The sequence below is a fragment of the Cetorhinus maximus genome, chromosome 21, assembly GCF_964194155.1.
Source record: "Cetorhinus maximus chromosome 21, sCetMax3.hap1.1, whole genome shotgun sequence".
Classification (NCBI taxonomy): Eukaryota; Metazoa; Chordata; class Chondrichthyes; order Lamniformes; family Cetorhinidae; genus Cetorhinus; species Cetorhinus maximus.
Window position 1 is genome coordinate 93,180,444 of NC_135899.1, and position 12,371 is coordinate 93,192,814.

Here is a 12,371-nt window from a genome sequence, read left to right on the forward strand (position 1 = left end):
TGGGAAAATGTAAAATCCAGCCCCTGGTTGTTAATAAAAAACAGATGTATAGATGCCATGTTTTCTATTAGAGAATATGCAAATACATTAATATCCTGTCCACCCTTCTCCCCATTATGCGTGATACTATCACTATTAATGGGTGTGGACTAACAGTATGGAATAGGAAAGTATCCTATGGCCTGACAATTTAACTTATGCCATGGACTTGTGTACTATGGAACGATCTACTGGAATGCTAGGACTATGCTCATCTGTGGCTTAGATCCTGAAGTGGTGAACATGACTGTTTGCAATATTAGCAGATGAACGCTGAATTTTACAACCCCCCCCCGTCGTAAGGCCGGAAAATGCAGCAAGCCGTCCAAAATTCCGATAACTTCGGTGGGATTGGAAAATCCCACTGGCGGTAAGGGCCACAAAATTTGAATGTGTTTGTATCACATTCATTTGTCCATTATTCAAATGGAGGTAATAACTCATTTGATTTAAATAGCAAATGACTTTTTAAAAAAATAGCAAAGAATTTCATGGCCAGGATTTTATGGCCCTGCTGCTACATCGTGTCTCCCTCCCGGCAGATGCGGTGAACCATTTAAACCTTCATTCAGTTCGGCGGGACCATAATATCCCGTCGGGCGGGAGGGGCCATTAAATCCAGGCCCACATGATTTCATATTCACCTGCTAATATCACATCCACTGATAGGCTTGTATCTTTCATCTTCTGACTTTCCTAACCAATAAATAACCTAGTAGTTTTGATTTTCTTTATAATTTGACAAAAAATTGTTTCCATGCTTTAATTTTAATCTTCTCAATGCTTTCTTTGTCTTACTCTGAGCAGCTTGTAGGGCGAGGCTGTCATGTTTGAAAATTGATCTGACTTAACAGGAGAACAAGAGGGACGAAAGAACCAAATGATAGAGAGCAATAATAATTTTGTTTTAGTTTTTAAAAAAAGATTCCATTACAACTTACCTCCCTTTCAGATCATTTGTAAAAATTAATGCTCTGCGAAATAATAAGTTTGCACATTAGAAAATAGAATTTCAAGAGGGCAGGATAAAAATAATTCAAATATTCTCAGAATAAATTAAAAAGGTGATCCTTAATGACTCAGCAAGTTTATCCATTGACCAAGTTAACTGATCTTGGGAGCGAGGCCCCTGATCAGTTTAGGTAGAGAACAAAAAAAACCAGCCAGGATTCCTAATCTACTGGCTCTTGTTCAAAGCTCACCTTGCACAATGACAGGTGAGGACAGGATTGGGATTAGCATTGATGCCCAAAATAGTTAAATAAACTGCCAACCTTCACCACCAAGGCTCAGCTATGAATGGTGCCCAACTCCATAAATAGCCATCGCGCTGAAAACACTGGTGCGCGTGGAGCTCAGTGGACCTCAGCAAGAAATCCATGCCCTCAGGAGAGGAGAAGATGAAAAAGGACAAGACAGTATTTCTAAAAACTGTTACACTTGATAAGGAATGGTGACACTCAATTCCTTCTGCATGTATTTTTAAACTTGCTTTCTCAAGAGGTGAAGAGGAAAATTGTATAATGACTATATTACTCAAATTTATTGTGATTTATTATCATTAAAAGTCTCAATTATTTGCCTCATTTAGATGAATTTATTTAGTTCTCAGGCGGGTCATAAATTTGGGCACCAGTTTTTTTGCCCTAGTGGGAAAAACCTTCCAATCAACTTGTTTTACACTTCTGTCCACTACCTATCCAGTGTCATTGGCACCTATGGGCAAATCCATAATTTAATCCATTAGCATCTCCTGTCTGGAGGAGAATATACAATGTAGAGCTACCAAACAGGATCAGAAATGAGGAGGAAGAACATCCTAACACATTGCATTTGCAATGGAGATAATCTTTTTGACAATATGTTAATAAATCATCATTTAATTTGCATGCTCACAATCTGTTGTGAAGGATTCAGTCAAGCTGCATGACACACTTCTCACTTACAGTTCACTGAGCATCTAAAAATGGTGGGATTTTAACGGAACATGTCAAAATGGCTGAGGTGCTGGCCCATCTAGTATCTGTACTGCTTGTCAAAAATGCCTACCACAATACAACCTTGACTAGGCAATGCCTTACTGTAAAAACGCATGTATGGTTGTGTTCACAGTCTAACAACTTTGGAGGACAAATATAGTGAGTAGTCTTGATGGTAAGCAAAGTGTCAGATGTTGTAATACTGTATTATAGAACAGATCACCATTCATTCTGTATTTAATCTTTCTCTCCTAATTTAAGGGTTTCTTCATACCGATTTTCCAGCCTATCATGATTTGTAACTATCATAATAAAGACAAAATTGATGTTTTCAATGTTATTATGGGTTTACACATCCCAATATATCATGATAGCATGACATCCAAAATATTGACATCATCGCAACATTAAAAATTGTGACAAATCAACACAGCAAAATAAAGGAAAGCCCTTTGAATATATCAAGTGCCCAGTTAGCTAAAAATGTCTAGTAGCTAATTACATCATCACAGTAGCCACCACATCCAGCAATCATATTGTACAATTTGGATATGTTAATTATCCTGGCTATTTCGGATAGTTTAATGGGCAGTTACCCTTTGAAGTTGTCATCCATTACTTGGGCAGTGGGCATTTCCCTTTGCCTAAAATTTCCTGAACAAGAAAATGCAAGGAATTGGTAATTTAGTAGTTAGTTCAAAAATGACTATAATAACCAGTTACACACCACAATGTATTAAATACAGATTTTTTTATAATGATTGCATTCTTACTTTGACAAGTAGATCAGGAATGTTACATTCTCGGTATAAGACAGAGGAAAGGAGCAAAACTCCAATAGTTTTATTATGTACTGCTACACATTACTGTAGAAAATTATTAATGAAAATAGAAAGTGTCTAGAAAACAGTCTGAGGTCTGTTGTGTTTAAATTCTGAGCTGAGAAGAGGTTTAACAGTCTATTGCAGGGTTTGAATTTAACAGTAAGCAACCCATAAATGCACGCGAATAAAGCTTATTGACAAAACTAGGAGGCTACTGTCTTCCAGGTTAAGTATCTATAATGAGGCAATCTACGATGACAGGCAACCACTGAAAATATTTTGTATGTCTTATTGCCATATCGGAATGTGCCCTGATTATTTTGGTTTCATATCTTAAAACGTGTGATTTATTTTAGGATCATGATAGGTCCTGTAAACATATATAAATCTTGTCATCAGCATTATGGATAATGAAAGCCAAGAGTGGGAAGCCTCCTTCTTTTGCCAGTAAGGCACATTAATTACAAGTGCCAGCCATAAAAAGGCTGGGTGTTTCACTGGTTGAACTTTATGGGATTGGTGCTGCTCCATGAGACAAAGGAGCAGCTGAATTAACCTGTCTGTTCAGGTCACCTTGCTCAAGTCACTACCTGTCTTATGCAGCCTCATGTCAAAATTGCCTCTCGCTTGGACTAGGCACCCCAGTACAAACATGTCCCAAGCCACTAGGTCAAATACTATGCTAGTAACATTGGTAAAAAACAACTTGAACCTTCAAACAAAGCCATTATAAGCAAAAATGAAGTGGCCTCGATACCAAGGGTAGAACAATGCCATTGGTAAAGTGAAGCTATTTACAGGAACTACACTATTACCTAGCCATTATCTACTAATTCAATTCACAGGCAATGAAATTCCTATTGTCAAGGTTTCTATGAGTGAAAATTATTAATTTTAATAAGATAAGTCACTCAGGCCTTTCCATCACTCAGGCCTTTCCATCATGTCATCTGCACCTAGACTTTCCACTCATTCCCCGTAAATGGGTAGAATATCTTTGTCATAACCATTCATTAATACCCCTGGGTCACCTACTTCCATATTTGTCAGAAAAGGCAACAGGAGAAAGGTTTCTGCTGCTTAATACAACACAAGTTTGGTAATAATTGAAATGCTGACTGACAGAGAATTTATTGTGATTTCAAAATGAAAATAATTTTGAATAGGTTTAGGATGGAAATCATCTTATTAAAATATCGCCACAATTTTCATTTACCATATGGTCAACTTCAGGAAAATATCCAACTGATCTAAACAGCTGGTTCAATGTACCAACCATTTCATATTAACTCCCATTCCAATTTCTGATTTGAGGTAGCACTTTAAAAAGAGCATTGGTGCTTGACACAGCGTCTGTCAAGACACTTAATCAGAATCAAATACAAAGGAAGCTAACCTGGAGGGGTTTTAAATTTGTACAGTTCTGGTTATTCCAGCAATTTAGTTGGTTTACAAATGGTTCTAATAAGGTAGCAATGCTCTTTTACTAATGTCCTGATTGGGGCGAGAAACATTCCTCAATTATCTATTTGTAATATTCAATCCATTAAATATTATTAATCAATTGAGAAATTTCACTCTGTCACAGTCATAAATTTTAGAACCAGTCACATATAAATAGAACCATTCACATGTAAATAAAATGAACTATTTAAAAAAATTAAGTAGGATATGATACAGGTGCACTAGTTACCTGTGTTTGTGATAATCCTAACCCAATCATCAATCCAATTTTATAGATTTATCAGATTTAATTAATAAATGAATAAACTCAATCTGTCTATATTATCGCCAAACTCAATGCTGTATCAGCAGCAGAAACCTTTGACACACCAGTATTTGCCAATAGGAAGATCATACTTGACGATAAATATTTGAAATGCTATTCTTGGATTGGCACCTGGATTCAAGGCCCTTACCTTCAGCAATCTAGTTGGCCCAGTCTCCATGGTGACTGATTGACAGTTTTCACTGAATTTAGTTCACATTTGCTCACACAATAAAATTTGGCATAAATTCGCGCCAGTCAAAACAGGCAGCTAAATTTGAACCCTGTGTTGGCAGACAGAAAAAAGGCATGGTACCGGCACTCAGGTTTTTAATAAGTACGGAACAGTAAAGTCATTTGGTGACTTTTTTTGCAAAAACCCACTAAAGCCATGTACATTCCTTATAATTTGAGGCATATGGGGTGACATAAGCTTTCTGAAGACCAAAAACTGGCCGTCAGTGGTGTGATAGTACCAGCACTGCAGCATTAAAACATCCTTCTGTCACTAAATGTAAATACAAGATTTTTACTTAGTGGGATGTGCCTACACATGTAAAGAATTATTTTGTTCTAAGTACCTCTAATGGGCAAGAACATCTCGTCAAAAACATATTCTTCACAGTTTCAGCCAATTGTCTCTAGTACAGGAAGAGCTAGCAACAGAATACTTCTGTCTACAATTACATCACTGTGTCAGAAAAAGAAGCCAACATAGTTGCACCATAGCAAGAGTCCATGGGGATCACTGGCAATGTCTGCCATCAGAAATCTCACGCAGTCTCAGTTTAAAAATTTCTAAGTGTAACAAATGGAAATATTTTTGCAATACAACCCACATGGAGCAATCATTCTAAAGAATAAGCCACAACTAAAACTTGAACCTCTATTATTTTCCAAAGATATATGGTAATCATGACAGTATTTCTAATCAAATATTTTTCGTGGCATCTTACTTATATTTTGCCACGTTTTTGTACAGTTCGTTTGTTTCAATAGCATCTATTTCAACTGGTCTACACATGAGCTCTGTATTTGAAAGTTATTTTAAATGGGATACAATATTCCCATTTACTAAGCTAAGGGACTGTTTGAGAATCTACCTTCTAGCCAGAGATAATTTGAGGCAAATCTGGATCACGTCTGGTGCTTGGAAACATAGAATTTATAGCACAGAAAGAGGCCATTTAGCCGATCCTGGTTCTCAGAAAGACCATGGGTAGGGGGGTAATCTTTTGGCGATAGTGCTAATGAGACCAGCTGCTCATTACACACCTCCTTAATTTTAGGTTTAGCTAGAATCAAGAGAGATTTGTAACAGCAACCCAATCCCATATCTCCTCATTTATACCAATCACCAAAAGTTAAAACTACGACCCATCCTTCAAAGTGAAAATGTTTGAATTCATTACACACTCCAAATTTTTTTCCACATATGAAACAAGGCTCTGCAACTGTCAAACTTGAAGCAGTTTGGGGATCTATATTTAACCAATTCCTTTTTGTGTTTTCTTTCTTCTGTATGGTGGATATTACAAAATCTTCCAAAAAAACCCAAGCATTTAAATTGTAATGCTGAACTAATTCTATTCATCAAAAGTAAAAAAAAAAAGGTTTAATCATGGGCAAGGTCATTAAATTTGTGCAAATCAAATGACCAATATTTGCAATATCCAGATACATTACATGGGTAATTTCTTAATTTCCCCCTCATTGAACATTCAACCAACTTAAAAGCTGGTGTAACTTTCATGCAAACTGACACATTGCAGAAACTTTATTTTTGGAAAATCGTCTGGAGTGCAGAATCTGAACAGATATACTTTTGAACTAGCAATCACAACAGACAAAATCATCATGGAAGACTTTTACTGCGTCCACAATGTATTTGCGTAATTCAAGAGGTCTAGGTACTAGAAATAATTTCCACAACTTGTGGGAGAAAGAGACATATGGAGGAAGTTTCCAAATAATGCCATTTGTTGTAACAGTCTAAAAACAAGGCTTTTTTCATACACAGAAGTTTTCTCTAAGCCTAGTACAACTCAATTTAGCCAACTCTTCTATCAGCATGGAGAAGCAACCTTTATTAATTTCCCTACTTGGGATAGCAGCCTAAATGTTTTGTGGTAGGGAGCCCCAAGACTGACCTTTTATTTCCCCTGAACATTTGAATCATTTTGGCCATGGAGCACATGTAGGCTAGTTAAAAAAGGTACTAGTTTTAATCTATCACAACTTTCTTTTTAAAATAAGTCTAAACAGTCAAGCTATAATGTATAAATATACCTACATACACTGGTACACATATACATGTGTGACCATATTTCTATACATACTTATACACATGCATGCAGTTGAACAAGCACACCCTGCAAAAATAAATTAAAATCCACACAGAACCAACCAGTTAACTAAAAAATGCTGGTATCAGAAATTTTTGGATTAAAATAAAATCACATCAGAAAATTCATAATATAAAGGCTTTTTTTCCTGAAATCAATGAGCATGGTCCCATTTTAGGCCAGTTGTTTGAGGAATGATGTGCTGGTCTTTGGATAGAGTTCTAAATCATTAACACAAAATGCAGTTAACTGGAATCTTTTGACTTCCACAGGCTGGTACAATGTGACAAAGTTACCTATGGAGACTATTGGATAGGTGACCATTTCACCACATTGAATTGGAGTGATATCACAATAATTCCACATAAAAATGACCACTCAGTTATTTGTTACAATCTGAGGAAAGAATTTAATTTCATAAAAGGTGAAAAGTCAAGAATTATTGCAGCATCACTCCAATTCAATGCTGATATTGTTTCCTTTAGACTCTGTATTGTTGGTCATATTGCCCTATAATTGTCCATGACCAGTAACCTTCACAATACAAACCTGCAAACATCTAAATATTGCACTGGAGTAATTTAAATTTGAAAAAAACTGAACAATATCAGCTTGTAAAAACAGTTATTCCAAATGATGAACTGTTGAAATGTTTTTACAAGATGGATATTTTCATATTTTGTACTGCAGATTCTTCAGAATGAAAAATGGTCTTCCATTTGTGCATTTACCTCCAGTTTAGAGACTACTGTTGGATTTTTGTTTTTGTTTGTATGGAGGCTGACATTGTACCAGACTATGGCAAAAGCTCCAATTTACAGTATCATGGCACTCAGCTTCCCACTCCCATTCACTTCCTTGTAATAAGGTAACCCTGTGATACAATGCCTGCTGAGCATGCTGTACAGATGAATGAAATGGTACTGATGATAATAGATCCACGTTGCAGCATTGCCAAGCTGGCACACAGCAGAAACGATGTTCCTTTTTCCCTTTATGGACTGTGTTTTTAAAATGCTAGAAAAACAATTCAAGGCGTCGAAACATCCTTTCAATATTTTATCCTTTACCACAAATTAAAAAGACCTACAGTTATTTCAAGATAATAAACGTTTGTTTTTTTTTGCAATTCCAAATTTATGTACAATATCTTGATTCTTATGGCAAAGATAGCATAAATCAAACAATAAACGTGTGCGTTTTTTTCAGTTTGATAAATATTAAAATCCACCTTGTACAGACCAATGAAAAAGGAAGATTGTTTTTTATATGCTGCGTTCATGGGCCCTTCGATTGTGCTGCATCGATTATAAATGAAACAAAAATTGCCCCTCCCTTTCTGATTGATTCTCAAAAAAATAATTCAGCACAATGCTTGTAATAAATGATTTAACGAATGGATAGTGGAGTAATGGTGGGCATTGAACATTTTCAGTACCACAAAACTGTACTGGGTTTTATACTGTGCATAATGCAGGAAATTATACTTCCTTTTGTAAGACCTGCCTGTAAACCTTTAATTTAGAATCCAGTACGAATGCTTGACGACCAACATAGAGCTAGACACGACAAGAAGCTGAGGGAATGCTATAGCGTTCGGCAGCATTGCCTCGAAAGCAAGCTTAACCTGAAAAGCTCAGAGGAACCCTGAAGGTGGCATCCTTATTCTCTGAATTCTATAGTCCTGAGCGGTAAGAAGCTGAGGCTAATCATAGGGTTTCAAATTCACAGTAGTTTCGTACAATGATCTAAAGCCCATTGAGACGAACTGCCAGGCTACAGTACATACGATCTTAATGTTCGTCTTTAAACGAATACAGAAAGCTACGTTGTGTGTCAGTCAGCTCCTAGCAATCACAACTCTTCTACTAAGAATGCCACGAAGATTTATTGAGGTACTGATAGACCACAACATGTTAATTTAATTTCTTCAGAATCATCCCTGTCATAATAGATACACTGTAATAAATTGGCACAATAAAACTCTATTTTCTTCCTCAACTTCATCTACGTTTTCACTAAAAGTCCCACATTAATTGTATCCATATTGTAATATCCTGACAACCCAGCCTCCTTCTTGTCAATCCGCAAAACCATTTAGACTACATTTTAAACGAATCTTTTCCTGCTTATATTAGCGAAGATATCAGTCCTGCACATTTTCATTTTGTAACCAGCTCGTCTCGATACATAACAAAAAAAAATCAGTTTATAATCAATACTTTATTAGTTGCTTTTTCTAAACAGGCTAACGGCAAGGCCAACACTATAAAACCCCCTCAACCCCCACTGTAAATTCACATTTGATCTGAATCGAGGGCGACGCGCTCCGAAATGAATCTACATGTGTAGCGTAAACGGGCTAAAATCACCAACATGACACTAACTCGTAAAAACTAGAACCACAATGAGTTATTATCGCTCTTTTCCATAATCACTGCACAAACCACATGATACTACAGCTGTAACCTTGTTACCCTAAACTTATTTTATTCACCACCCCGCCCCCAGCAAGGATAAACATTTCTGGGACCATCTTTTCCTTCATTTCCTCGAAAACCTTTTATTGACGGATTTATTATTTTGCCCCACCCCGTTCAGGATCTCAATTCAGGATTTTGTTTGTTTCTCTCTCCGCAACCCCCCAACCTCCCCAACCCCGTCACATTCAATAATATTCGGCTCCCTTTTTAATCAATCACTAAAATTAGGAAATTCTTCACTTCCATTGACTAATTGTGCTCGTTATCATCAGTGACAACCAGTAATGCCGTTTCTCTAAAGCACCCTGATAAGATCAACTTCCACTTGTCAGAGGAAAGGTTGATTATAAAAAGGAGGAGGACCCCCCCCCTCAAGATAAGATTTGCATCCAGTATATTCGAGTCGGTCGGTCCTTTGTAATCTAAAATATCCCTCAAGAGGAACAGCAACTGGGAGATGCATTTTCCCCGGGACCCGCTGCCTTCTAGTAGGAAATGTTGGATTCAATCTCCAGCCAGTCTCCTGAGATCATTTTCCGCACCTCGGGGGTCCCGTAATCTGGAAATTCGAAGTGGGAAACGGGGCTGCTGCCGCTGGTCAGCGGGTCAGTGTCCTTGTCCAGCGACAGGTTCCCCGCTCCGGCCGCGCTCAGCTCCAGCAGGTCGGCGCCGGCCGCCACGTTCAGGCTCAAGTCGAAAAGCAAGAGTTCGTGATCCGATTCCTCCGGGGGTCTCCCGGGGACCGAGCGGGCGGAGGCGGCGGCGGCGGCGGCGGAGACGGCGGCCGTCAGCTGGGCGCCTCTCCTGGGGCCGGGGGAAGGCAGCCTGGTGTCCTTGCCGGGATAGCCCGAGATGTCGGCGCAGGAGCCGTCGCTGTCGTTGCAGTCCGGGTTGTAAGGGCTGTCCGGCTCCGGCTCCGGCTCCGACTCGGACTGCGAGTCCGCGCCCTCCGCCGCCCTCACCACCTTGGCTTTCTTCGCCTTGGACCTTTCCAGGTGCAGTTTCGCCTTCTGGGGCCGGCTGTGCTTCTTGAAAGGCTTCACCTCCTTTCTGCAGCTCTTCTCGTCCGCTCCCGCTCCGGACTCCGACCTGACCTTCTTCCTGGGTCGGTATTTGTAATCGGGATAATCTGCCATATGCTTCAGCCTCAGTCGCTCCGCCTCTCTGATGAACGGGGTCTTCTCATTGTCCTTCAGCATTTTCCACTTCTTCCCCAGGCGTTTGGAGATCTCGGCGTTGTGCATGTCCGGGACTTGCTCCATGATCTTTTTCCTCTCGATCTGAGACCAGACCATGAAAGCGTTCATGGGCCTCTTGATGTGCCCGGTGGGGGTTTTGCACCAGTCCGGGTTGCAGCTCGCCTCCTCCTCGGCTTTGGCAGAGGCACTGGTCCAGGGAGCTTCCCCAGGATGAGCGGAGAAGCCGGGATTCGGACTGGAGGCTGCGCTCATATCACTGATCCCGCTGTCTGCCGCTTCCCTGCAGCTGTTGCTGCTGCTTTTACTTTCCGAACTCTTTGTTTGTTGCACCATTTTAAACGGGGCGGCGGGGGGGGGAGAAGAAGAAAATCATGCAACTTTAAAAAATAATAGTGTTTCTATATATAAAAAAAACCCCTTTATTGCAGCAGCAGCAGCGAGTCTTCAGTGCAGCCGCTCACAGCTCATCCCCCTCATCAATTTCTGTCCCCACTTCACGGCCGCGCGGGATGGATACAGTTTCACGGATTGATACTTCTCCCAGCCAATCAGAACTCCCCGGCTCCACCAATCGCAGCACCAAAGGCGTGGCTTCTCCCCGGGTCTATGACATCACTCCCAAACCAACCCAATCAGCGCTGGGTAACTCAACCCCTTCACACTGGCAGGCTCACCAGGACTGAATCAATGAATGGGTCATTTGTGTAAAATATACGGCCAGGAAATAACAATAATAAATAACACTCGGGCTCTGACCATTTTCATTGGATCAAAGGTGAAAGAAAAGGTGGGAGTAGGCACCCCCCCCCCCCCACCCCCAACCCCACTGTCACCAGGACTGCCCCCTCAATCTGAGAAGGACACGACCAATCAGTGTTACACATAATTCAATCAAAGAAAGGCTTGCATTTCTATAGTGCCTTCCACGACATTGGGTCATCCCAAAGCCCTTTACGGCCAATGAAATACTCTTAAAATGTAAATAAAAGCAAATACTCTTAAAATGTCGTTGTTATTGTAATGTAGCAAACATGGCACCCAAATCTCTCACAGCAAGGTCCCCCAAACTGCAACACGATGATGTTTTTTATGCTGTTGTATGAGGGATAAATATTGCTCCAAGACATTATAGAAAAATCACCCGATCTTCAAAATATTGTCATGGATCTCTTTGATCCACTGCGAGGTAGACAGCACATTCGTTTAACATCTCATGGCTCCTCTGACAGTGCAGCACCCCTTCAATACTGCACTGGAGTGTCAGCCTTGAATTTGTGTTCAAGTGATACTTGAACCCACAACCTTTTAACTCCCAGGTAAGAGTGGACCCACTGAGCCACAGCTGGAACTCAATTTACAAGCAGCTTGTCATGTGATCTTTCACATGCACCTTGCTTTAACACCTGATCCAAAAGACAAACAAGAAGCATTAGGTTAAACTGAACATGAGTTCTTAGACAGTTTCTGCTTTGTGGTGCCCACTGGTGGTGAAATGACTCGAGTGTACTGGCAAATGCCACGTGGTCCTTCTCTAGGGCTACCTGAGCATGGGCAAGTTCATGGAAGAGAGTTAGGCAGCCAGACAGATCCATCCCATGGCTCTTTGCCCTGTGGTTAGCTGCTATGGTGAAGACAAGGAGCAGATCCATGAGGAGGGTCTCTGACTTGAGGTTGGAATGTGTTACATTGAGCATGTGAACTGCAAGGTTCTACTAGATTGAGAAGGGATTTCTA

The 12,371-nt window shown here is 39.9% G+C and overlaps 1 protein-coding gene across 1 annotated transcript; it reads right to left on the minus strand.

Annotated features, from left to right (window-relative positions):
- Positions 1–1,023: 1,023 nt before the first annotated feature.
- Positions 1,024–11,063, minus strand: LOC144696145 (transcription factor Sox-12-like). The gene has a single exon (XM_078567490.1). It carries the CDS (start codon positions 10,968–10,970, stop codon positions 9,924–9,926), a length of 1,047 nt encoding a protein of 348 aa, XP_078423616.1. The 5' UTR covers positions 10,971–11,063; the 3' UTR covers positions 1,024–9,923.
- Positions 11,064–12,371: the final 1,308 nt, after the last annotated feature.

Bases quoted from the DNA above. Each gene is read 5' to 3' on its own strand.
- LOC144696145 (XM_078567490.1), bottom strand. From the start codon at position 10,970: ATGGTGCAACAAACAAAGAGTTCGGAAAGTAAAAGCAGCAGCAACAGC.